Source organism: Peromyscus eremicus, chromosome 9 (assembly GCF_949786415.1).
Source record: "Peromyscus eremicus chromosome 9, PerEre_H2_v1, whole genome shotgun sequence".
NCBI classification, from domain to species: domain Eukaryota; kingdom Metazoa; phylum Chordata; class Mammalia; order Rodentia; family Cricetidae; genus Peromyscus; species Peromyscus eremicus.
The window spans coordinates 46,301,558-46,327,269 of NC_081425.1; the positions used below are offsets into that span (position 1 = coordinate 46,301,558).

General features: G+C 41.9%; 1 protein-coding gene across 3 annotated transcripts in view; it reads left to right on the forward strand.

Moving 5' to 3' along the window:
* Positions 1-1,560: 1,560 nt before the first annotated feature.
* Positions 1,561-25,712, forward strand: part of Gtf2f2 (general transcription factor IIF subunit 2) — a 129,551-nt gene continuing 105,399 nt past the window's right edge. Inside the window, exons 1-4 of one of the 3 annotated variants that reach the window (XR_009381194.1) lie at positions 1,561-1,796; positions 5,428-5,501; positions 21,268-21,286; positions 22,292-22,436. Coding sequence is in view for 2 of the 3 variants with exons in the window: in XM_059273314.1 (XP_059129297.1) it covers positions 1,731-1,796; positions 5,428-5,501; positions 21,268-21,286; positions 22,292-22,436 (304 nt within the window). In the remaining variant the exon portion in view is untranslated. Of the gene's footprint in view, positions 1,797-2,907; positions 2,956-5,427; positions 5,502-21,267; positions 21,287-22,291; positions 22,437-25,712 lie in introns of those variants that run through there. The other 2 variants (XM_059273314.1, XM_059273315.1) reach the window with 2 other exon arrangements.

The following is a 25,712-nucleotide window of genomic DNA, read 5'->3' on the forward strand; positions in this document are numbered from 1 at the left end:
CCAGTGACATACTTACTAAGCCACACTTTCTAAGCCTCTCCAAACAGCCGCCACTGGGAACCAAGGATTCACATGCCTGGTCTATGAGGGGGCATCTCATTCAAACCACCATATCTCACTGTGAGCTCTGTACGTCGGACAGTACATCATAGACGCTTCATTTAACCTGCATATGATCAATGCAAGTACCTAATCTTTGAAGCCCATTCCTGGGGCATGCCAGGCTCGTTTGCTTTCCTTCTCTCACAGTCTAATTTATTCCTTCTACTTGAACTAAGCCTAAAGCAGTTCACATATGCTTGCCTTTTGTGCACGTTAGGCCTGTTTCCAAGCTGTTATAAGAGAATGCAACCTTCCTTTTCAGTGCGTGCCTGGTCTTTCCCATCACGTTAGTTTTGCCAGCAGATCTCAGAGGCCTGACAGTTTTCCCAGACCTTATGCTGCACAGATACAGACTTTCTGCAATTTTGTGCATAGCTCTGGTGCGTGATTGAATAAATTACTTGCCATTCTTCCCATACCTTACTGTTTGTTTCTCTTCAGCAAATGTTCATTCAACCAAAGCCTACTGACATCCCAGAGTATGTCAAACACTGTGCTGGATGTTGTACACATAAAATGAATAAAGCACTATTTCGTATTCTTCCATTGTGCTTCAGTAAATCTGGGGGGAAAGCAATGTTTTTGTCAAGGAGCAGTTCAGTTAGTAGTCTAGAAAACAAAGGTAGGCATCTCATGGTACAGTGTTAAGTATCACACACTATGAAATTGAGAAAATAGAACTTCCTCTGGGGGAGTTTCTCAGGAAGTAACATTTCCATTAGTCTTTGTTCATAAGCAGAAGTTTGCCAACCAAAGGACAGGGCCATAGTAAAGTAAAGGGAAAATAGGGTATCTAAGGCACAGGAATTGTTTTCAAAGAGGCTCTGAAATGGCATGAGGAAGGTCCTGGGGTCTTCAAGCATGTAGACCAGATTGGTGTGGTGGGTGTATGGAATACTGGGTACAGAAGGTCAACTGAGAGGACTCAGTTGAAGCAGAGGGTGGAATTCATTCCAAAGGCAAGCGGGAGAGGAAACTGTTTAAGCAGGGCAGTTAAATAACCAGATTTGGCCCGGGCTGGTTAAGCTTTTAGGTTTCGAGCAGCAGTTCAGCTGAGAGCCATTGGGATGAGGACACAGAAGCTTCCAGTCAGAGGAAACGGGACCAGCTGAGAAGTTGGCCAGGTGAGGTTAGCTGTGGCTCGTTCTGTCTCTCTGATCATCCAGTGTTCACCCCAATAATACCTGGCTCCAGGTTTGATTTTATTAATAAGAACTGTTACGACTCCTGTAACAGTAAATACACACAGCTTTTGTCTATCTAAACCATAGCTTCTCTGTACGTCTTCTTCAGTTATTCGTCTTTCAAGGCACTGCTCGGTTTTGGCTCTTTGTTTCCCGCACTTCCATCACTGGGAATCCCACAGCCAGAAGTCACACCCACCTAAGAAGTTGCAGAAGCCGGAGATTTGTCCCTTGCGGCGCGCCGTCCCGACGTTGCCCGTGCGCAGGCGCAGTTCCTGGCCCCGGGGCGTGCTCTTTCCCTTAAGTTCCTGGTATCCCGGCCGGTGAGCGCCGCCGGCTTTGCGCGGTCTCCCTGCTGCAGCGGCTGCCTCCGGTCCCGTCGCTCTCCGTCCTTCAGCTCGGAGCCACTGCTCGTGCGCGCACGCCGCCGCACGCGACAAACTCATGGCGGAGCGCGGGGAACTCGATCTGACGGGCGCCAAACAGAACACGGGCGTGTGGCTGGTCAAGGTGAGACGCGAGCCCCGCGGGGCGCTTTCGCCCGCCCCTGCCGGGTCTCCCAAAGTTCTGGGTCCACCTGCCCCGGGCCTCCCCTGTTCTGAGGGGCTGGTCGCTGTCGCGTCCGTGTACAGGTTAGAGAAGCTACTTTAGGGACGCGGGGCGTCTTTGAATTCCCTCCGCCCGGCATGGAGCTCCCCTTACCGCCTAGGCCCGGCCTTCCGGGGCGTCCTGCCCTGATGTTCGCAGAGGGAGCGGTACATTTTACCCCAGGCCGGACTTTCGGTAAAGTTGACTTTGGTCACTGTATAAATTAGTGGAGTAGATATGCCGTACAGTTTTCTGGACCACAAAGTGGAATTGGCCTCAGTGTACTTTTTTTTTTTTTAAACTGGGAACTGGATCTCACTCGCGATGTAGCCCAGGCCGGCCTGGAACTCACAGATCTATCTGCCTGCTTCTTTCTCCCGAGTGCTGGGATTAAAGGCGTGTGCCACCACCGCCCGGCGGACTTAGTGTTTTTAAAGAGCGGGTTTAGGTCTCATGAAACTAAACAAAAGTAAATATATATGTATATATATTTATAGTCATGGCACGCTTTGTTCGCCGTAGTGGGCATCATTTATTTGGGTTACTTTTGCACACGGTGAGGGGGTACTCTTTGGGGGGGGGAATTTCATTTTAAAAAGCCACTTTTAAGTGGAGTCGTGAAAGTTTCCCAAAGTCACAGGAACTTTTGGTTTATGAGTGTTTTATCTTTATAATGAATGTCAGTGTTTCAGTTACATGGCTGAGTTCTCACTAAGTCAAAGTGTTCCTTTCTGTCCACTTCTATGAAACCACTCATCATTTGCCAGCACCTCAGACTGTGTTAAATTCTTCATAGCACCTAACACAGTTTGTGGTGATCGTTGTACCTGTATCCACTGTTGATTGGCACCCCCACCGTCCGCAAAGTCACAATGAATGGAAGAGCTCTCACTCTCCAGCCTGCTCTCATCTGTTTTATGTCACAGCTGTGTAGACATGACGTGGAAACTTGGAGCAAATGGGCTTTTCTGTCTTCAGCTGTTGGTTAAAATGGAGATCTCCCCGTACACAGAAGGGAAGTGCTCGCAGCAGTGTTGGGACGTGAGATATGCCTTTGTATTTGGAGTATGGCAAATACTCGGTAAATGTTTGCCTTGCAGGGTTTGGGTGAGTGTACAGTAGTATGACAGTGGGAACAGAAATGCCAGTTTGAAAATGCATGCAACATTGTGAGTCCTGGAAAGTGAACCCTCGAGCAAAGGGTGGAATAAGTAAAGGTTGAGGTCAGTGTTTGAGATTGTCTTTTCATGAAATGAAAACGTCCTGCGGTTTTAGTTTAAGGTAGGGTTGCAAAACTATCAGAAAAATAGTAGAGTTTGGTCTCCTGCAGAATGACTTAGAGGAAATGGTAACTGGAGTCAGAAACAAGATGTTCTTGCAGGATCATAAGTATGTGCCGATGAAGCCTGAAGAATTAGGGACATTTGTTCTGTAAAAGTTACAAGAGTTTTGGTGGCAGACACCTCTCTCTTCCTGTCACCTTCCTCTGTAAATGGTGCCTGCTGTTTGTTAGAGGAGGTGGGAATCATCCTTTGGGCATTGGATGCCCTTCATTCAGCTGCCACCAAGCTCAGGCTTTACTTTTTCACAGACGAGCAAGGACTTGGGCAGTGATATCTAAAACATAAAAAATCACAAAGGCTGTATGTCAGAGAAACACAAACTCTATTGGGTGGGAGTTAGTCTTGTGGTTTCATTGGATTAAGAGCCTGAGAGATTAGCGAAACACACTTCCAGGTGTGTTTGTGGTGCTGTTTCTGGAGACAAGTAGGTCATTAGGGCTGTGATCTAATTAATGGATTAATTACTCCTTTGGTGGATTCATAATATAGCTTCCCTGGGAACTAGTGAAATGTAGTGAAGTGCATAGTTGGAAGAAGTAGATGCTGGCCGTATGTTCTTAGGGGCTGGGTCTTGTCCGGGCCCTTTCTGTATCCTCTGTATCTTGGTCACCATGGTGTGAGCTGCAGTGCTCTCCCTTGCTTTTCCCACCACGATAGACAGTGCAAAAATAACTTCTTTTTCCTTTTTTTTTTTTCCCCTCGAGACAAGGTTTCTCTGTGTAATTTTGGTACCTGTCCTGGATCTTACTCTGTAGACCAGGCTGGCCTTGAACTCACAGAGATCCGCCTGGCTCTACCTCCTGAGTGCTGGGATTAAAGGCATGCACCACCCCCGCCTGGAGCAAAAACAACTCAAATTGTTTCTTTCAGTGTTTGGTCACAGTAACCAAAAGTCTGATTAATGCAGATAACACAGCAAAGGCTTCTAAGGAACAGGAGAAAAGAGAACCTATTCTCTTCTCCCTTCCTTTCCTCCTTTTATCCTTTCCTCCCTTCCCCTCTCTTCCCTTTCTACCTGGAACTCACTGTGTAGCGCAAGGTGGCCTTAAACTCATGGTAATCCTTCAGCCTCAGTGTGAGCTAGAACACTTGTGCTTCTTGTATATTCGTTATAAAGCAAAGATACTACTATGGTGGTGCACACCTTTAATCCAAGACCTTGCGAGGCCAACCTTGTTCACATAGTGAGTTCCAGGCTAGTCAGGAACATAGTAAGACCCAGAGGCCAGAAGAGGGCATTGGATCCCCTGGTACTACCGTTGTAGATTGCCATGTAGGTGCTGGGAATTGAACCCAGGACCTTTGAAGGGCAACCAGTGCTTTTAACACTGAGTTTTCTCTCCAGTCCCTATCAAACTTTAGTAGCAGAAACATTAAGAATCCATACAGTTTTTGAGATACACTGTACACAGTCTGATCTGGCTTTGTTGCTGAATTGTATCACTAGCCAGCCCTAAGGAATCACTACTCAGTTTTCACATCTGTAGACTAGGGAGAGTGCGTGTGCGTTTGGAGAGTGACTGAGAGGATGATGGGTGTAGAATTTCTAGCGTGGTGGCTGACAGAGTTGTCTTCTCGCCTTCATCATTTCCAGCCTTAGGCATATTATCTAGCATATATTTGTAGTTCAGTAAGTTAATGTGATGAACTTACACAGAATTGAATAAACACAATCAGTCTTTTTACCCCTTTGTTTTTTAACTTTAACTGTAGTCAGTGTACTGTCCCCCATAATCAAATCTTGCTAGACTTTAACCCCCTTCCAGCCCTGATGCCTATATCTTAATTGTGCATTCCTTATGTTCATGATAGTATTCCAAGATTACTATGAGAAATAATGACACCTGATACTCATTGAGTGTTTACTCCATACAGCGTATGATGCTTCATACTATATTTGTAGTCTTCCTGTTGCTTCTTATAACAAGATAGCCTTAACGATATGTGCTGATTTCATGAAAAGAGACAAGTTATATATATTAGAGAATTAATATATTATTCCATTTTTTCTTAGAATTTAACCGTTGGTGACTTTTGTGTCTGGTTTTAGACACAATATTTGTATGGTTGAGAGCATAGTCCCTGGCACATAGACTCTGGAGATGGTTTGGCCTTGAATCCCAGCTTTATCATTTACTAATTGTATAACCTTGGGGTATGTGAGCCCTGGGTACTCATAATCATATGTAAAATACTTTGCTTCATTTTAGGTTCCTAAATACTTGTCCCAGCAATGGGCTAAAGCTCCTGGAAGAGGTGAAGTTGGGAAACTGAGGATTGCGAAGTAAGTTATTTATATGTGTACATGGTGAATATACTAACAGTTTAAAAGCTTTCGTTTTGAGAATGTTTACAATTGCTTTTGAATGTGACTATATTCTTAGAGAATTTATTTAGAGGGTGAGAGTTACTGGGCATATTAAAGCGGGATGTGGGATAGTTATATATTCTGTGAGGAGATGAGCTTGTATGTGTGTGATAGTGTGAATATAAAGTTAAATTTATTGGTGAAACTTGCAGTCAAGGAGCAGATGACTCCATCTCCACAGCTCTCCTTCTGTTCATCGTGTGCAGAGGTGTGCTCGAGTTAGGCATACCTAGAAAGTACTTCTGATGGAAGGACTTTGCTACTGACATCGTGCCTGGCTGTAGGGGTCTGGAACGAGATAGAGAGCATCTAGTAAACACTGTCACAGACAAGCCTCAAAAGCTGAGTTGGTGTCACCTGAGGCTTTGTGTTCCATTTTTTCCATTCATTTGTATTTGTCACCCCTCTTCTATAAGGTAGTTGAATCCAGGTCCTCCATGTTAGAAAACATTTTATCATCCCCAGCCCTGTTCATCCTTTCTTTCTTTCTATCTATCCATCCATCCATCCATCTTGTTTTTTTAAGACAGGGTTTCTTTGTGTAGCCCTGGATGTCCTGCAACTTGCTCTGTAGACCGGGCTGGCCCTGAACTCAGAGATCTGCCTGCCTCTGCCTCCTGAGAGCTGGGATAAAAGGCATGCGCCACTGTGCCTGACTTCATCCATTCATTAAATAAATATTATTTTATAAATATGTGTCTTTTGCCTATATGTATGTCTATGCCCTGTATTCTTGCCCGGTGCTTGAAGAGGCCAGAAGAGGGCATCTGATCCCTTGGAACTGGAGTTAGAGTCAGTTAGTTGGAAACCACCATGAGGATGCTGGAAATTGAACCCTGTTCCTCTGGAAGAGTAACCAGTGCTCTTGACTGCTAAACCATCTCCAGCCACTCATCCATTCACTTCTAATCCAACTCCAGTGAGAGTCCCATGCCTTCCTCATTGAAACAGCTCTCATCTGCTACTAATGTCCCAGTCTTTATCGTTGGCTTTTGTTTCATAACAGAACTTTTACAGATTTGATTTGTTCACAATTCTCTGGATTTGTTCTGGTTGGGTCTAACCTGCCAGTGTCTCTGATTGGACTGGCCATGTTAATATCAGGTGGCTTGGTATCAGCTGAGCAGTGGCCATCTGTTTTACCTCCAGCATGTTCTTTCATGTGGTGGTGAGAGTTCTCAGTAGCAAAAGGAAAGAGGGTCTACAGTACAAGCAGTTTGCAAGCCTGAGCTTGTATCTGTTTGCTAAAGCCCCATTGGCCAAAACCAAATTCAAGGGTCTGCAGCAGAGTCCGACACCAAAGAGTTTATTGCTGTGAAAACTTATTCCACATCAACATTCCCAACTCTTCTGACTCAAGTGGCAGCTGTCTTGATTGCCCTTCATCAGAATTTGACATGGAGCTGGGCGGTGGTGATGCATGCCTTTAATCCCAGAATTTGACATGGTTGATCACATTTCTTAAAACTATTATCCAGGGCTGTGGTGGCACACGCCTTGAATCCCAGCACTTGAAGGCAGAGCCAGGCAGATGTCTGAGTTCAAGGCCAGCCTGGTCTACAGAGCGAGATCCAGGACAGGGACCAAAACTATACAGAGAAACCCTGTCTCGAACCCCCCCCCCCCCCGGAAAAAAAAAAAAAAAAGCTGTTATCCATCACACCAGGACGGCACTCTGCAGCCCCTTCCTTCATTATCTTCTCCTTCTTTGGATCTTTGCTAGGTTCTCCCACCCCCCATCTCAGTCCTTAGTTTACATGACCCCTCTTCTCAGTCATCAGTTCTTCTCTTCTCTTTTTGTTCTCTTTTAAGTGGTCTCATCTCTTCTCTTAGCTTTAGATGCAAATGTTTTTTCAGATGTATAGATCAAGTCTAGCCCTCCCCCAAACTCTAGGCTGGCGACTGGCCATTTCTTCAATATTCCCATGTGGATGTCTCAAGTGCATCTCAGGCTTAGTAATTGCTACCTGCTTCTGTCAGAAGTGGCTTCCTCTAGTGGCCCCACGACTTGTTCCCACACCCTTTTAGGTCCCCATTGACCACACACATAAAACAGCACACTATTCCTTCTACCTCCTCCTCCTTTTTTCTTTCTTATGTCTTTTCTTTCTTGTAGTTGATTTTTTTTCATTTACTGCTCTTCTCACCTTACCTACTGTGTATTTGTATGGTATCTTCTCTGTTGTACTATACATGCTACAAGGTCAGGACTTCTTCTTTTTTTTTTTTTTCTTGGTAATTACCATATTTCTGGTGTTGAGAACAGTGCTTGGCATGGGACACACTGAACTGAGTTTTGTTGAATCAGTCAGTGAAAACTTCTAAAACAAATTTAGTAAAAAGAGCTGTTTTATTCTGTATTTCTTTATACAGTAGGTCCAAAACTGACAGCTAGTAAACAAGAGTGAACATTTTATAGCTGAAATTTTTCTGCTTGCTCTACTGAAGTATGGAATTTATGTCCCCTACCCCCTAAATACGCAGTATCTCTGAGAATTCAACTTCATGGGCCATTTTAAAGCTTCCTCAAGAAAGACACATCACTCTGGGGTTAGATTTGTTAGCTTTCTTCTGGGTTTTGCTCTTTGTTATGACTTGTCTTGAAGAAACTTAATACTTCTTTGTCTTTCCCATTTTGTCTCTTAGTTCCTTGTTTCTTGTGTGTGCCTGTACACATGTGTATATGCATGTTTAAGTGTGTTCAGATGAGGGGTGTGTGTGTGTGTGTGTGTGTGTGTGTGTGTGTGTGTGTGTGTGTAGAGGCCAGAGGTCAAGCTCAGGTGTTCCCCAGGAGCTGTCTACCTTGGTTTGGTTTTGTATTGAGGCAGGGTTTGTTACCTAGGCTTAGGTCTCGCCAGTTATGCTAGGCTGGCTGACCAGAGAGCCCCAGGTATCCATCCACCTGTGACTCCCCAGCAAGCCACCATACCTGGCTTTTTATCTAGTTGCTGGGGTCAGGTTCTCATGCTTTGGTGACAGGCACTTTACTGACTGGGCTATCACCCAGTCCCAAGTTCCTCCTATTATAAAAAAATATATTGATTGAAAGCAGGTCAGAGTTGTAAAGCTAGGTAGGAACAAGCAACATCATCTCTTTTTCTCAGGCAATGATCATGTCTGATAATTTTTATATATGTTATGTGGGGGAACCCAGGCCATCACATATGTTGACATACTTTACCACCAACTCCCTTGCCTTTATTCCAGATATTTAATTAATGAACTAGGTTTGATTTCAGGCTGTTGAGTGGTAAGAAAACTCCAACTGGTTCCAGTTCCATTTGGATTTCTAGACCTTGCACAGGTCACTGAATCTTTCTGAGGTTAGATCTCTTGTCTTGAAGTTGTCTGTTCAGGGCTAGTGTGGTAGCTAAGGAAGGGCCTTGTTGCCAAGCCTGACAGCTTGAACTCAGTCCCTGGGACCTATGTGATGGAAGACATATCAGAAGACAACCCCCACAGGTTGTCCTCCGAGCTCTATAGGCTCTCAACCCCCCCCAACTATAAATACATTAATTAAAAAATTAAGTTGCCTTCCTGTTTTGTGGTGCTTTTATAGGAATCCAGTGAGATGATGTGGAAATAGTCACTTATATAAAAATAAGCATAGTATCAGCATATTCCTTGAAAGTTGTAAATAACATTTTCCTGAGTCATCATACATTGATTGGTTTTGGAGTGCTGAGGGTGGGACTCACAGGTGGTAGGAAAAGTACTCCACCACTGAAATGCTGCCGTACCAGCCAAGCTTGCTGACAGAAGCAAAGAATGCACACCTTCAGTTAAACTTGCAGTGACTGTTTCCTGTCAGATGGGATCCTTTGTAATGCAGACAGTTATCTTCATTTTTAAAAGGACTCACTTAAAATTTTTGTTTGTTTGTTTTTTCAAGACAGGGTTTCTCTGTATAGTTTTGATGCCTCTTCTGGAACTCACTTTGTAGACCAGGCTGGCCTCGAACTCACAGAGATCCGTCTGTCTCTGCCTCCCGAGTGCTGGAATTGAAGTCATGCACCACCACCATCTGGCTAAAAATTTTTTTGAGATTAAATATAATTATATCATTACCCCCTTCCATTACTCAAGCCCTCCCATGTACCCCACCCTTTCTAATTCATTACCTCTTTCTCTCTCTCTGCAACAGTTAGAGAGAGAGAGAGAGTTTGTGTGTGTGTGTGTGTGTGTGTGTGTGTGTGTGTGTGTGTGTGTGTATGTTTAAAATTCCTAAATATGCACATACAGCTTGCTTAGTCCATACTTGTTTGTATGTTTTCAGGGCTGACCTTTTGGTTTAGATAACCAGTTGGTGTGCTGTTCCCTGGGGCGGCTCTTTCCTTCATCTCAGCATTCCTTCATTGCCTGTTAGTTTTTTTTTTAGGGTAGCGACTTTATGAGAGTTCTCTTGTCTATGTTAGCATGTCTTTTGGTGGTGTCTTTCGTTGTGGAAGAGGGTGTGGAAAGAGTATAAGAGCCAGAGGAACAGAGTTTGCTCTGAAATTGTGTCTTCTAGAAATGCCAGAAGGACTTACTAATTTTTTATGTTAGGTTTTACTGAAATAGGAGCCCATACCAAGATGAAAGCTGAGACCTGTGTGTCATTGAAGAAAGTCAAGGCAAAGGCAAAAGGCTTCATTTATACACTGAACCCCTTGTCATGTGATGTGTGTGACTTTACTAGACTCAGGCAGGGCCTGGCTTCTCCTCCTGAATAGTTGTACATAATTGTTGGCTTTGGGAATTACTCTTCTGTAGCTGGAGAATTTCTCTCCAGCTCCCACCAAGTCCCGCCAGTCCCGGAGCCCACTTATAAAATAAACACACAGACTCTTACATTATTTAAACTGCTTGGTCATTAGCTCAGGCCTGTCATTGTCTAGCTCTTACTCTTATATTTAGTCCATTTCTATTAATCTTTACTTTGCCACATGGCTCATGGCTTACTGGTACCTTACATCTTCCTTGTCCTGGCGGCGGCCCCAGGTAGTCGTCTCCTCTACCTTCCTGTTCCTTCAATTCTTCTCTCTGTTAGTCCCACCTATACTTCCTGTCTGGCTACTGGCCAATCAGTGTTTATTTATACAGAGCGATATCCACAGCACTCTTCTAAGCATTAGTGTCCTTGTTTGTGAAGTGTGAATATTAATATTAGTGCCTCCAACCCACAGGACAGTGTTTATATGACAGTAGAAGCTTAGCATTTGTTAAATGGCTTTGTAAACTCAGATGTGACCTTACCGTGAACATTACATTCCTGTAAACCTGCACAAAGACCATGCCTATTAGAGGAATGTCAGATCTCTCTTGGTGTGAGAGACTGAGACTTAGTAGGAATGAGCTGGAGGGAAGTCATGCAGACCCAAGTACTGAAGTAAGAAGTTAAAGATGTTGTTCAGATGAGCAGTGATGGCTGTGCTTGGGGTCTTCATTGATGTAAGCACCAGTGCTGGATTACCAAGCCAGGGTTACCCAATTAGGGTTGAAGGGGATGTCATTCAGGCAGGGTCAGAGGGTTCTCAGCAAGACTGAGGCTGAGACAAGTTTATGTCAAGTAATCAGACTTTTTATACACGTATCAAAACAAAATATAATGGTGGTTGCCAGAGTACAATGGTGATTGCAAGCTAGATGTGGTACACAAGATTAATGTCTAAGACTAATTGTTCAGCCAAGCTTCCACCCTTGAGGGTCGAACAACCCCTTCACAGGGGTCCCCTAAGACTATCAGAAAACACACATTTATATTACAGTTCATAACAAGAGCAAAATTACAGTTATGGAGGAATAATGAAAATAATTTTATGGTTGGGTCATCACAACATAAGGTATTGTATTAAAGTGTTGCAGCATTAGGAAGGTTGAGAAACCCTGTTCTATATGCTCTATTTCTAGGGAATGCAAGGATACACAGGTGGCTTGAATCCTTCACTGCCTGAGGGAGTGCCTCAGTTTCTCAGGAACTGAAAGTCACACAGTGTCCCAGGAGCCAGGGACTCTAACTTAAAAAACCTGTGACACAAGCCTCTCAAGGTAGCTAGACCAGGCCAACTCTATGATTGCCTGCACATTGGTAGGAAATTTCAAGCTCCTTTTCCCTTTATTTTAAATCAAATGGCTTACATAGTTGCATCTAGTATTCATAGGTGACCATACTTACAGGTTTGCTTGGCTCAGTCCCAGTTGATAGGTTGAAGTGTCCAGTTTCATTCCCCTGAGTATCCTAGTTTTGACAATAAACGATAGTTACCTAAATGTTATTGTATATGTGTTGTGCATTACCAGACCTAGTTTTTATTTATAAAATGGTATCGTTGACCCTTGACCACCCCAAATCCCATAGAAATACTGTGTATATGTGTTTGCTTATATAAGGAATACATTCCTTTTTAAATTTTTTAATCACCTTTATACAAACTAAAGTCATCTGTATTTCCCATTCACTCCTTGGAGGTGGTGACAGTTTGGTGTGTAAGCCTCTAAACTGCATCCTGATTATTTTGGATGTGTAACATATGGATGCAGTTTTAAAGCATCTTTGTTTATTCCACTGAATTCTCAGACTCCTTTAGGCTCAGTGTTGCTAATTTCAGAACATAGCACAGAATTCTGGTTGTGTTCTCGTTGTCATTCACTGTTGTATGGGGGCTTAGGCTTTAGTTTATAGATTGTTCTGTTTTCCTTTATCTCCTCCTAGGGTGCATGGCTAACCCCTGTTCCTTGGGTCTTTTTAGAAAGAAAATCCTTAGTAGAAGAGACTTGAAATTAATCAATTACAGAGAAGAAAAAGTAAACATGCCAGAATTTCCTTAAAAAACATGTGATCTTGTGGTTGTGAGGAGTAGTTTCTATGCCACTGTACAATATAAAGAGCAGATATTGTGTGTGTGTGTGTGTGTGTGTGTGTGTGTGTGTGTGTGTGTGCGCGCTATCTGTCTACCCAAAATGACACAGTCTTGCCTTCCAGAAAATCTGACCTCTTTAATAATAGCATGCCCATAATATTTCCCTAAGATTGTGGAGAGATGCTTGAAAACAGCTTGTTCCTATTAGGTCTTTGGCTGCATCTCCTGTGTGTCTTGTTCACACTCCTAATTGACTGAGTTTTCACTGCTATTGCTGAAGTACTAAGTCACTATTGGTAAATGTAGACTGGGTGAGGAATGGCTTAGCAGTACCTGTGACAGAATTACCAGAATATATGGCTGTAAACTGAACTCTCTATTAATAGATGTTTGTTTAAATGAAGTGCAGTAATGGTCTCACTCTTCTTTTTGCCGGTTACCTCACAGTGCAGGCATATGTTCTATTTTTAATGTTGCTCTTAGAGGTGAGCTCTTAGAGAGAAGTGGTTGGGATCAAGGGATGGTGAGGAGAGTTTTTCAGTCGATGCCTTATGAAGAGCATGGGACACTTGAAGGATTTAGGACTGTAGAGAGAATTAGGGCACACTACAGGTAAACTGCTTTTCAAATGTTTTTGTGACTAAAGGACACATGATCAGTTATTGATTCTTAAGAGGAAAAGTAGCCAGTTTATAGTTGTCTATGTGTATGTGTTGTGAAGGGGGTGTTGTATTGAGTTTAAAAAAGAATTGAAGGGTTTAGAAAGTCAGTGTGGAACACTAATTAGGTGTATGGACCCAGAAGTCAGGTTAGAGGTTCAATCCTGACCGCCCAACTAGCTGTGTATTTTGAGATAAATTATTTACCCTCAGTTTTCTCATCTGTTAAAAGGGCATGTATTAATACCTCATGTTGACTGTATGTGTATAAAGTACTTAGTGTAAGTCATAGCACACATCACATACAGTAGGCACCATGAGGTGTAGGTAGACTTCCCTCCCTATACCAGATCTCCCAAGGTCAAGGAGAGTACACTGCACAGCATAGGCCAGAAGCTAGGAAGATCTGCACAGTGTGCTGGTTCATCCCTGCACAGGGCTTTGGGGTGGAGAGACAGAGAGGCAGAGGGGAGGAAAGAAATCTGCAGCTGGGGAAGCAGCCATCCTCACACTTGGTTCCATTTAATGCCTGCGAAACTGAGAGCCTGGCTGTGAGTGTGACCCCTGAGAGCAACACTCTATTTAGACGGTTGGAAATTTGGCTGTTTATGTAAATCAGTTTATCAGATGTCCTGAGCCTCTGTACTCTGATTATTTTGTGACTTTGGGCATCCAACATGTATCACACCTGAATTTCTACTGCTTTAGCTTCTTCAATTTACATTACCATCCTGCCTTAGAGCACTTCAGTTTTCTGTGTTTGGTTTGTGCTGCATTTTACCTTCAATCTTGAGTACCATTTCATTTTACTTATTTGTTTGTTTGTTTGTTTGTTTATTGAGTCTTTTTCAGAGACACTAGATTTCTAGTTTTATTGCTTAATAGATTTAACATCCTATATCATTTGGGGCCCATCAATAATAAAAGTCTGCAAATAAGAAATCAATGAAATAAAACTGAATGAATCCATAACAAGTTTACACTGCTGACAAGCATTTATATTAGCACAAACTGTTTGAAAGACAATGTATATGTGTATCTATACATCTAGCAATATATACAGTACATACATTATACAGTATTGCTGCTCACAACAAAATGGAGTTGGAAACCACTATTCCCTGGTAGGTACTTTACAGCTTAGGCATTGTTATTAGTTCTTGTTCCTGTTGCAGACACAGACAGAGGCATAGGCACACACAGAAAGACAGAGACAGACACTGACTCAGCCGAGCATTGCGATGATGAGAGTGAAAGATGAATAATAAAATACTCTTTCCTTGATCCCAGCAGTCTCCTCAACTTCTAGGAATTTACCCCATGGACCAAGTTAGTGATAAAAAGATTGATAAGCAAGAATAAGTTTCATTTCTTAGCAGGGATTACTTAAATATGCTGAGCACAGTTTTTAATTATTGGATGCTTTTATTTTAAAACGGTCTTAAGGTTGGGGCTGTAGCTCATTTGGTAGAATGTTTGTCTAGCATGTACAAATCCCTGGTTCAGTCGCCAGCACTGGATGTGGTGGTGCATGCCTGTAATTCTAGCACTCATGAGGTAGAAGCCAGATCAGAAGTTCAGGCTTATTCTCAGCTATGTAGTGAATTCATGGCCAGCCTGGGCTACATAGGACTGTCTCAAGTTTTTCTTTTTTTTTTTTTTCTTTTTTTGGTTTTTCGAGACAGGGTTTCTCTGCGTAGCTTTGCGCCTTTCCTGGAACTCACTTGGTAGCCCAGGCTGGCCTCGAACTCACAGAGATCCACCTGGCTCTGCCTCCCGAGTGCTGGGATTAAAGGCGTGCGCCACCACCGCCTGGCCTCAAGTTTTTCTTAAGCTACAGGACAGTTAGAAGAATTCTGAAAAGTACTTTTCCCTTGAACCATTTAAGACTACAGTGCTGAAATATCCCTGGTCACTCTGAACTACTCTTAATGTATGTTTCCTCCAAAGATGTCCTCTGTGTAGTCACATAGACCTCCAAACCAGCAGGTTAACGTCCAGTAGTACTACCCTCATGCTTAGACTTTATTCAGTTTTTTCAGTCATCTCAGTAGTATTTTAGTTGATTCATTTACAGATGAATCTTACAGATTTTGGTTTGTTGACTGAATCCCAATTTTCTGCTCTTATCCTTTGTTCTGATGTGCCTTCTCACCCTGTGTTGGCTTATTTCCCTCAGTGGGCTGCATTTGCTCTGCTCACAGGGATACTGTCCTCTCTCTATTAGGTTTCCTCCAGGGAGATGCCTTCTTGCACTGCTAGGAGTGTAGCAGTGTGTTTCAGGTGCCTTCCTATCTAGATGTCTGTACTTCTGCACACAAGTGCAGCCAAGCCATTCCTTTATGGAGAAGCCCTTCTTTATCTACCTTTGCTTTGACAGCTTGTGCGTCATCCTCACTCCATTTGGACTGTGACTTTACTAGCCCGCCTACCTCAGATAGATATCTCATTTGGTATTGCCTAATGGCTTTTGAGCTTAATTGTTTAGGCAGCAGAAACCCTTCAACGTAGTTGATGATTTCATATTATTTGGTTAGTTTTCTTAACTAGGAAGAGAAGTTTATCATCTATCAGTGATAATAAGATCTGTGGCTTTTTGGTGTCAGATCCAAGAAATACTTAAAAAGTGAAGGACAAAGACATGCTTTTTGTTTTTTGTTTGTTTGTTAAAGCAAGAGGAGTGAGTGGATCGTGAAGAAGTGCTGTGGGTGTTGAGAAGTGGCTCAGAGTAGTGAATGAGGAAATACAGAACATTTTGATAAACTCTGATGGATGGGCCAGATGTTTACCTCATTGCTTTCTAGAGATACTGTTTAGAAAACTAGTTGGTGTTGGCCATTTTGGCCACAGATCATTAGACAAAAGAAATGTGATAGTTTTAATGTGGAACAATAAAGTCATGTGTACTTCATACACTGACACACACCAACGCAAAAGTATATGTATCCACCTTTTTAAAAAAGGTTACAGTTTTTCAAAGACAAGCTTTGTTTCCTATGAAGTTAACCTGTCAGAGCTCATTAATCTGTCCTCATTCCAGCTAAGTTGCTGCTGTGATTATGTAAAAAGGAAGTTACCGCTCCCCTCCTGTGTTCCCTAATTGCATCTGCATGATTTTCTAGTTATCCAGACTGGAAATGTCAATGTGATCTTTAATTCATCCTTTTTCATTTGCTGCCCACTTCCAGCCATTTCCTCTTCTGTCAGTTCTGACAGCTCAGCAACCCACTGTGACCTTCTTCCTGCATTTCACCACCACCTGGTTCAAACCTTCATTCCTTTTTCTGTGACTTTCGTGTTCACCTCCATTCAGTCCATTAACATTGTAGCGTAGTCTTCTGCAGCTCGGCCCTTCTGTCTGCATCTCTGTGTCTTAAAAGTAGCTGAACCACACACCTCAAGAAAGAAGTTCAGAAGTGATGGAAAGGGACTATGGCCAGTTCAGTGCCCGACCCAAACTCGTGTGGGGTTGTTGTCAAGTACAGTTTGAGGCCATTGTTACCAAATCTTCAAGTGTTGTAAAAGAAGATGGAAATTCATTTCTTTTGTGTGAAATCTTAAGGTTTTCTCTCGTTTTCATGTATTTTCCCATACGTAAAGAAAAGCTGAGAAATCAGTAATAATCTATTTTAAGAATTTAGACTATTAGGGACTGGAGAGATGACTAGCAGTTAAGAGCACGGGCTGCTCTTCCATAGAACCTAGATTCAATTCCCAGCACCTACATGGCAATTCACAACTGTCTGTAACTTCTGTTCCAGGCGATCCAGCATCCTCTCTGGCCTCTAAGGGCCCTGCACACATGTGGTATACTTACATGCACGTGGCAAAATACCAATACACATAAAATAAATAATTTGGACTCCTTACTTTGATGAAAAGCCTCTTTACTCCTTAATTCTAGGCTGCTCTTCCAGGGTTAGAGGATGTACGAGATGCTTTCTCGTTTTGATGTCTATTAGTCTATAGCCTGAAATTCTTCCATTTTATTGACCCCCATCTTTTATTCATTTCCTCTTTCCTGGCTTTCTAGTCTGCACTGTATTGTGTGTGGACGTCTCTGTAAACACCAGGGCCAGCAGAGTAATGATCTGCATGAGGTAAGAAGAAAATCTGGTTCAGCATGACACAGTAGCCAGTGTTGGTTCAAACTTCTAGAGTGTGACACTGGACAGTTTATTTTAGGCATCTTTTAAGTACAGTACAGTTTTGGAAAAAAGTTTCCTGATAACAACTCAATCCTGTGTGCATAATAGCACTTAAGGTGTGACTACATTGTTTTGCAAAGTACATGTGACTTCTTTTTCATAAACATGGATTCTATGAACTTAGAGACTAGGGAAGGATCTGATGTGGTTTAGGTTATACAGATAGCACAGAAGGCACCAAATTATAAAGTATGAGGGCACCAAGCTGTAAAGCACATGTGACATATAAAGATGTTGACATAGTTAGAGTTTCTATTGCTGTGAAAAAACACCATGACCACAGCAACTCTTATAAAGGAAAACATTTAATTGGGACTGGCTTACAGTTTCAGAGGTTTAGTCCATTGTCATCATGGTGGGAAGCAAGGCAGCATGCAGGCAGACATGGTGCTGGAGAGGTAGTTGAGAGTTCTACATCTTGATCCTCAGGCAACAGGAAATGAACTGTGTTCCACACTGGGAGTAGCTTGAGCATTTGAGACCTCAGAGCCCGCCCCCACAATGACACATTTCCTCCAAGGCCACACCTACTCCACACCTCCTAATAGAGCCATTCCCTACATGCCAAGCATTTAAATGCTGAGTCTATGGGGACCATACCTATTCATACTGCCATAGGGCCAACCTAGGATCAGTCAGCCAGATGATGGAAAACAGAGAAAGCCCTAAATGTCCCTCTTTGAAGCTGAGCAATGTGTGCGAGCCTGGTCCTCAGGATGAAAAGACTCTTGTTTCATGAAAGGTATAATTCTCCAGTAGAAAGGGTTGAGGTAGTAGAATAAACCACAAATGTCCTCATCTAGATGCACACATATTGGTAAAATGTTAGGACTCCAAATGCGCATGTACACACACACACACACACACACACACACACACACACACAAAACCTAAATGTTTTCATGACAGAAAAACAGGTTATTTATCAATCAATGAATAACTAATCAGATTGGTGTCTGACAAACAATATTGGATACAGTAAGCAACTAGAAGTTAGAAAACTTCCATCAAAAATCTGAAGGAAAATGATTTTTAACCAGAAACAAAAAGTTGGAACTCAAACTTAATTACTTGAAGTAAGCTGCAGTAAACTAGAAAACTAGTGCTGAGTTGAAAGATAAAGCAACAAGGGCAAAGAGGAGGAGAAAGGGCAGGAGGAAGAAAAGGAGGATCAGGGGAAGAAGAAGAAAAGAACGAAAGGAAAGGGCCATTAAGAAGGAAACATTAAGACTCAGCTAGTAAATGTTTATGCAAATTGTAACACGCAAAAGATAAGAGATTGCAGGGACTGCTGGTGTATGCTTTCACTCCCATGGGGAGGCAGAGGCAGGCAGATTTCTGAGTTCAAGGCCAGCCTGGTCTATATGTCGAGTTCCAGGACAGCTAGGACTACACAGAGAAACCCTGTCTCAAAAACCAACCAACCAACCAACCAACCAACCAACCAACCAACCAACCAAATAACAGATTAGCCTTAAACTAAAATCTCAGGAGTACACCAGAAGAGATCAGGATGAAAAGCTGAAGGGGATGGATGGATATGGCAACTGAGTAAACACTAAGGAAAGATAACCAGCAAGGCAATGGGTAGAGTAAGTGCAGACTGTAATCCCAGCATGCCAGAGATGGACCAGCCTCAGCCACATAGTGGGTTTGAGGCAAGCCAGGACTACAAGAGACTCTTGTCAAAAAACAAAACAAAAAACCAAATGAAACATATAAAAGACAGCAGGGAAAAAAAGTAACAATAAAACCCAGCCAAATCACCAATAAAATAAGAAAAAGCAGTACCCAACCAATCTATGAAAATGCTGGAATCAAAACATGATCTTTCCAGCTACTGTGGTGTGAGTCAGAGCCTCTCAGCCTTGCACAGGCTGACAGGAAACGGTTGCAGGAACCAGAGCAGAGGCCAGGGCCTTTGGAGACCTAGCTGCAGATCCACTTGAACCTATGACTTTGAAAAAGATAAGGGCTTCTTGGGTACTGGAAGCCTTAAGAACAGCCTACCACATGTTCTCCAATATGTCCTAGGGACCAGCAAGTGCCAAGGTCAAGGCTGTGGTTATCCCACATCATCAGAAGGCACTGAAGAGACTGGCCAAGAAGCACAATGCCCTTTGACCTTGGTGTATGAAATGAAGCCACTCTCACAAACCTGGGTGTGTAGGCCCACAGAAGGCTGCACACAATGGACACATGCAGCCAAGCATGTGGTTGGGCCATAACCAGAAAATAGTATTTCACAGCCCTTCTCTGTCTTCTGGCTCTTAAATTCTTTCTGCCTCCTCTTCCTCCCTGTTTCCGGAGTCTCAGAGGCAGTAGTCTAAATGTCCTGTTTAGGGCTGAGCACTCAGCCATCCCTTTTCTCAGCCCCCTGAGCAACCATAGGCCTCTGCCTTCACCACTAACACTGCAGAAAGAGGCTTCTTTGATTAAGGCTGGGAGTAGTATCTCTTTATGAGTATAAACATATATTTAGAAGGCAGCTTGGCACCATGACTTTTTAACTAAATAACAGTATTAAGTTCACTGCTCTGCTATAGTTTATTTTTATTCTATGTGTATGATTATTTTGCCCACATGTATATTACAACAACAGAAGAGGGGTTTTGGATCACCTGGAGCTAGAGATAGGATGTTTGTGAGCCACTATGTGGGTGCTAGGATATAGACATGGGTCCTCTGCAAGAGTAACAAGTGCTCTTAACCCCTGAGCCGTCTCTCTACCTCCATCAGCCGTGGGTGTTTGACCAGGTTTACAGTATCAGGTATGAATTCCCCTCTTGGGGAGCAGGCCTCAAGTCTAGTCAAAGAGCAGTTGCTATCCCCATAGCAGACAAGCCACCGTTACACCAGTGGGGACATCTTACCTGGTGGGTGGTGGATGTTGCAGGCTGCTGTGGGACTTTTTAGGACAAGGACTTGTGCTTCTTCTCAGTGCCTGTTGGCTCTAGAAGATTATAATGACAGCATGAATGAGGGACTTAATGAAGGCAGGTTAGACAAAGCTGAGTGTTGAGGAGAAACAGAAGTTTCCATGTGGTCTTTGCACCTCAGTCTTCTTTAGTTCACTTATATATTTCATGCTGCAAGTCAAGTGTGCTGGATCATCTTTGAACTTGTTTTTGTTCTTTTTCTTTATTCAGATAGTATCTGCAGATCTTCATTGCCTAAAGAATAAAGTCTATGCTTTGGGCTGTGATGTTTAAGGTCTTCCACAATTGAGCCTTAACTCTCCTTATTAGTAATTTGCTCCCTTCTTCCTTCCCTCCTCCCTCCCTCCATCTTTTCATTCCTCCCCCTTTTTGTTTTGGAGAGGAGCTCCTAGGATTGAACCCAGTGCTCTTACCCAGAGCCCGCCGACTATTCCGTTGCTTTGCTTTCTTCTTGCCCCCAGATCTGATCATCCAGTTGTGCAGATTTTAAGATTTGCTTAGGTAGGAGCAGTTCAGAGGCTTTGACCCAGGTTTGGTTCCCAGCACCCATATGGTGATTCACAATTGTCTTTAACTCCATTTCCAAGAGATTTGACACCCTTTTCTGGTCTTGTCGGGCACTAGGCATGTATGCAGTGCACATACTTACATGTAAGCAAGACACTCATCTACCTAAATTCAGTCTTTAAAAAACAAGATTTGGTTAGATAAGTATTTTTTTTTCAGACAGACAAAGGAAGTAGTAAGCTGCTAAAGGCTAAAAATTCTTAAAAATAAGAACTAGAAGATCATTATTTAGTTAATATAATTAGGAGAGGTTAGAGTAGTAGTATATGATACAAGTTCATAGCTAAACATGTGGGGTTCCTCTGACTATCTTTTCTTACAGGATTACAAATAGGAGCAAAAGATAAACATTAGTTGAAATAAATTTAATGTTTTATGCAACAAGAATGAGCATGTCTTTAGACTTTTACTTAAATTCGAAAGTAATTTGTAATCTAAGTAATTGTAATTTTTTTTGTTTCTCTTTTTAGGAATCAAGGAAGGACTGAGGTGAGATTTATATGAAAATTTTATTGAAATTATCAGCTGGGCATGGTGGTGCATTCCTGTAATTGCAGCACTTGGGAGGAAGGGGTGGGTGGATCAGGAGTAGTGCCAGGCCAGCCTGGGCTACCTCAGATCCTGTTTCACAAAGATCAGCAACAACGGCAAACCACAGTGAGAATATTTAATTGTTAGTAATAGTTGTTGCATTCTGGAAAACTCTAATTGAAATGAATGTCTGATGGTCAGGAATATGTAAAGGTATAAATGTTACTTGGATGGATGAATGGACTCTTCTAGTTCAGTCTGAGCATTTTTCTTTGCCCTAACTATCCCTCTTAGCATTGTGAAACAATATGGCTTTAGTAATACTTTAGCATTACTTCTGTGGGACAAAGACATTTGATGTGAATTTTGAGGATGTTAGATTTGAAACTATCAAGTCTTAATTCATATTGTGTATATGGTACCTATCATAATAATAACTGTATAGTTAATAATTCATGATCTTCCTGTCTAGTTGGAAAACCAGTGATTTTATAAATTATTTAAACATAAAATAGTACCATATATTCATGCAAGAGTTTTTAAGCTCTTTAGAGTAGATAGCTTGCTCCTTACCCTTTTCAGATACAGTTGATTTCTCAGTATTAAAATACTCATTCAACAAACGTTGTTTTCCTTCTATGTGCCAAGCATGTGCTAGGTCTTAGGGAATGTGTCAGTAAAAAAGTAACCAGTTTTTTTTCTGGAAAGACTGCTTCAGCCACAGACCAGAGAAAACATTGGTAGACAAGCTCCATCATCTGACACATGGGGATAAATATTCTGTTTATGGCTTAGAAATTTATTGGTGACATTTAAGAAATAAATGTTTAAAAGACTCACATCTTTTAAAAAGTTTTTTTAAAAATTTATAATCAAAATGTCTATATAGGTACTTGAATATAAATGTCTATTTTAGTAAGCTTTGTTTTTTTGTTTTTTTGTTTTTTTTTTTTGGTCCACTAGGTATCTTTTACTTTGAATGAGGATCTTGCAAATATTCATGATATCGGTGGGAAACCAGCTTCAGTCAGTGCTCCTAGAGAACATCCATTTGTCTTGCAAAGTGTTGGAGGACAGACATTAACAGTGTTTACTGAGAGCTCCTCAGGTAAGGGGGAATAGAATTATGTGCTACGATTTCAGTACATGTGTAGATTTTCTGTCTCATCCTGCACACCTGTTTGCTTTGTTTAAGGTCATTACCACCTATTGTTTTGTCTGCTTGTCTGTGTCATATCATGCAGTCTTTCTGCCCTTGTATTTTTCTTGTGATGAATGAAATTTTGACCATTACCTGAGAAGAGCTTAATACCCATGTGGGTATGAACTTTCAGAACAAAACGGATGGGAGACTGTAGTGGTGAGCTGCTCTCCTAAGAGTCTGGGCTTGCCAAGCTAAGGCAGCCCTTGCTTGCTTGGCTAAGTTAATCCAGAGCAAAGTTATGTTCTGTACAGTGCTTCCATTAGGAAATGTTTTAGCTTGCATTTCTGTGCCTGTGTGCTTCGTGTTTTGGAAAGTCTTTATAGTTTATAAGGATTAACTTTTATTGTCATTAGCTTCCAGAATGAATGAAGTATAGTTTTTAAATTGTGTGTGACAGCAATGTGACATTGGTTCAGTTTGTGAATTAAATGTGGAGGAAAGCTTGCTGGCTTGTTTTCATTAGTCTTTTACTGTTATCTTTCACTGAATTCAGAACATTGCTGTTCAAGCAGCACTCCCTCTCCATTCAGTAGAATTAATTTTCTCCTAATTCAAAGTTATTGGTTATGAAAAGAAAAAATTAATTTTGTTGTATTTCAAGCATTTTAAAGCAAACTGTAAGATACTATGTATGCCAAGAATGCCGTTGCTTTAAAAAAGCCTCACGAAGCATTTTTGTCATAGTTTGGATTTTAGTAACTGTGTGAACTGATCTATTAGATTTCCAGTAGCTTTATAAACTGATCTAGTCTTTTCTTTTTTCCTTTTGATAGAGAATCTAAAACAATGCTGAGTATAACTTTAGGGACATGAAGCCAGAGCTACAGGATTAATTTTACTTTTATTATTATTATTATTATTATTATTATTATTATTATTATTATTGGTTTTTTGAGACAGGGTTTCTCGTGTAGCTTTGCACCTTTCCTGGATCTTGTTCTGTAGACCAGACTTGCCTCGAACTCACAAGAGATCTGCCTGCCTCTACCTCCCGAGTGCCCAGCTTTTTTACTTTTATTCTTTTGATGCTATATTAATTTGTTGTATCGTGTTCAGGAAAGTAGAAAATACACTTATGTTGGGGAAAATTCAGCCAATCAATAGCCACTTATAATATGTTCTATTGTTCAGGGCACAGTGCATGTACAAACAGGCAGGCTGTGCTTAAGTCTTTGGAATGAAGATGTTGAACCTGTGAGGCTTCTCGCCTTCTGTGGTGAGCCATCAGAGGCAGAGGCTTGGAGAGGCTCTAACTTGCCTAGCAGAAAAAGTATCTTGTTTCTATTTTTTTGTAACTATGTGACTAGTGTTTCCAAAGAATGCTTTGGCTCTGATTGTGATTCAGAAAACTAACATGTGTTGTCCTCAAAATTGTTCTTTAGTTTTCATCTTTTAAATTCTTCCTGAACATTTTGTGTTCCCGTTTTGGTAGCAAGTGTGCTCCCAGTGATATGGTTTCAGGCTTATCTTGGCACAGGGTATGGAAAAGGATGCAGATTGTCCTTGTCCTGTTTCGTCTGCCTGTCTGTCTCATATGATGCAGTCTTTCTGCTCTTGTGTTTTTCTTGTGGTGAATGAAAATTTGACCATTACCTGAGAAGAGCATAATTCCCGTCTGGGTATGAACTTACAGAACAAAACAGATGGGAGAATGTTTGGACAATGTGTTTGCTTTATAGAACGGAAGGAACTTTTTGTAGCACAGAAAACTTACTTTGTAGATGGGAATTTTTTTTGTAAGTCGTTGCCCTTCACTTTCTTTGGGCCTTTCTGTCCTTTAAGTTCTTCCTTTGTGAAATCTGGGTAATTACTTACACTTACACTATAGTGTACTCCAATGCTTAGACCAGTGCTTAGCACCACTGGAAAGGAGAGACAGGTAGATCCTTGGAGCTTGCTGGCAAACCAGTTCAGCTGGATCTGTGAGCTCCAGGTCTGATGAGAGACCTGTCTCAAAAAATAAGCTGTAAGGTGATTAAGAAAGATGCCTCAATCGACCTCTGGTCTCCACACACATGCATACATGTGCCTGTGCACACGGAACCACATGCACATACACCATACACACAAATAAGGTGGAAAAGTAATTGAGGAAGATAGCCCATGTTGACCTCTGCCCTCCAAACACATATCCACATACATGTATGCAAACACATGCACAGATAAATGTTTAAAAATAAATATTTTAAGCTCTATTTAGGTGATATACCAGTCTATAAAATGTAGAGTTTTATAAGAAAATTAGTGTTAAGTTCAGTATGTATAGAGTTTTAGTTTTAATAACTTTATGCCTTTTGTTAATGTAATTTTGTTGGTTTTGAGAGACTTTCTTTGAGCCATCTTTGAGTTTTATATATTTGAATGTCTGTGGGAGATGGAATTAGAGGGGACTAATAGTGTACTTTATAATGCTGTCCCTTAATCAAAACTATCTTCATATCATTAACATTTTATCAACCAAATTAATTTGTTCCTGGTTGGATGGTCAGCTTGTTATGGGTTAGCTCCTCTACTTCTGCATTTCTACTCCTACTGTATCAGCTCAAACTTTTCACAACTGAGCTTCTCTGCTTTTCTTCAGCTGGGACTCTCTTCTGGATAGATTGAGCAAGAAGAGAGCAGAGATCGTGCTGACAGTCTCTGGGGATGGGAGGCTAAAGGTTAGAGTGCTTTCCAGGGTCTGGGCGTGAGCATCCGGATGGGTGGTAAAGCTGAGTTAGAAGACGCTGAAAGTGGCAGGCAGGGCATCTTCCTTCCTTCCTTCCTCCCTTCCTTCCTCCCTCCCTCCCTCCCTCCCTCCTTCCCTCCCTTTCTCCCTTTCTCCCTTTCTTCCTTACTTCCTTCCTTCCTTCCTTCCCTCTTGGTATCCGTTCATTAATTCAGCAGGTTGATGTTGCTGCCTACTTTGTGCGTGTCCTCTTCTAGGCTTAGGGAATTTAAGTGAGCAGTCTCATCCTTTGTGGTGCTTGCTCCCTCTGGTAGAGGAGACAGCAGTGAATAGTAACCTGTCTCAGACTACAGGTTGTCTGGGGAGATGGGATGAGGTGTATACACTGGTTGGTTTTTATCAACTTGACATAAACTGTAGTCACCTGGCATGAGGGAACCTTCAGTTGTGGGTTTGTCTTCACCAGATTGGCCTCTGGGCATGTCTGTGGGGCTTTTTCTTGATAAATGCGT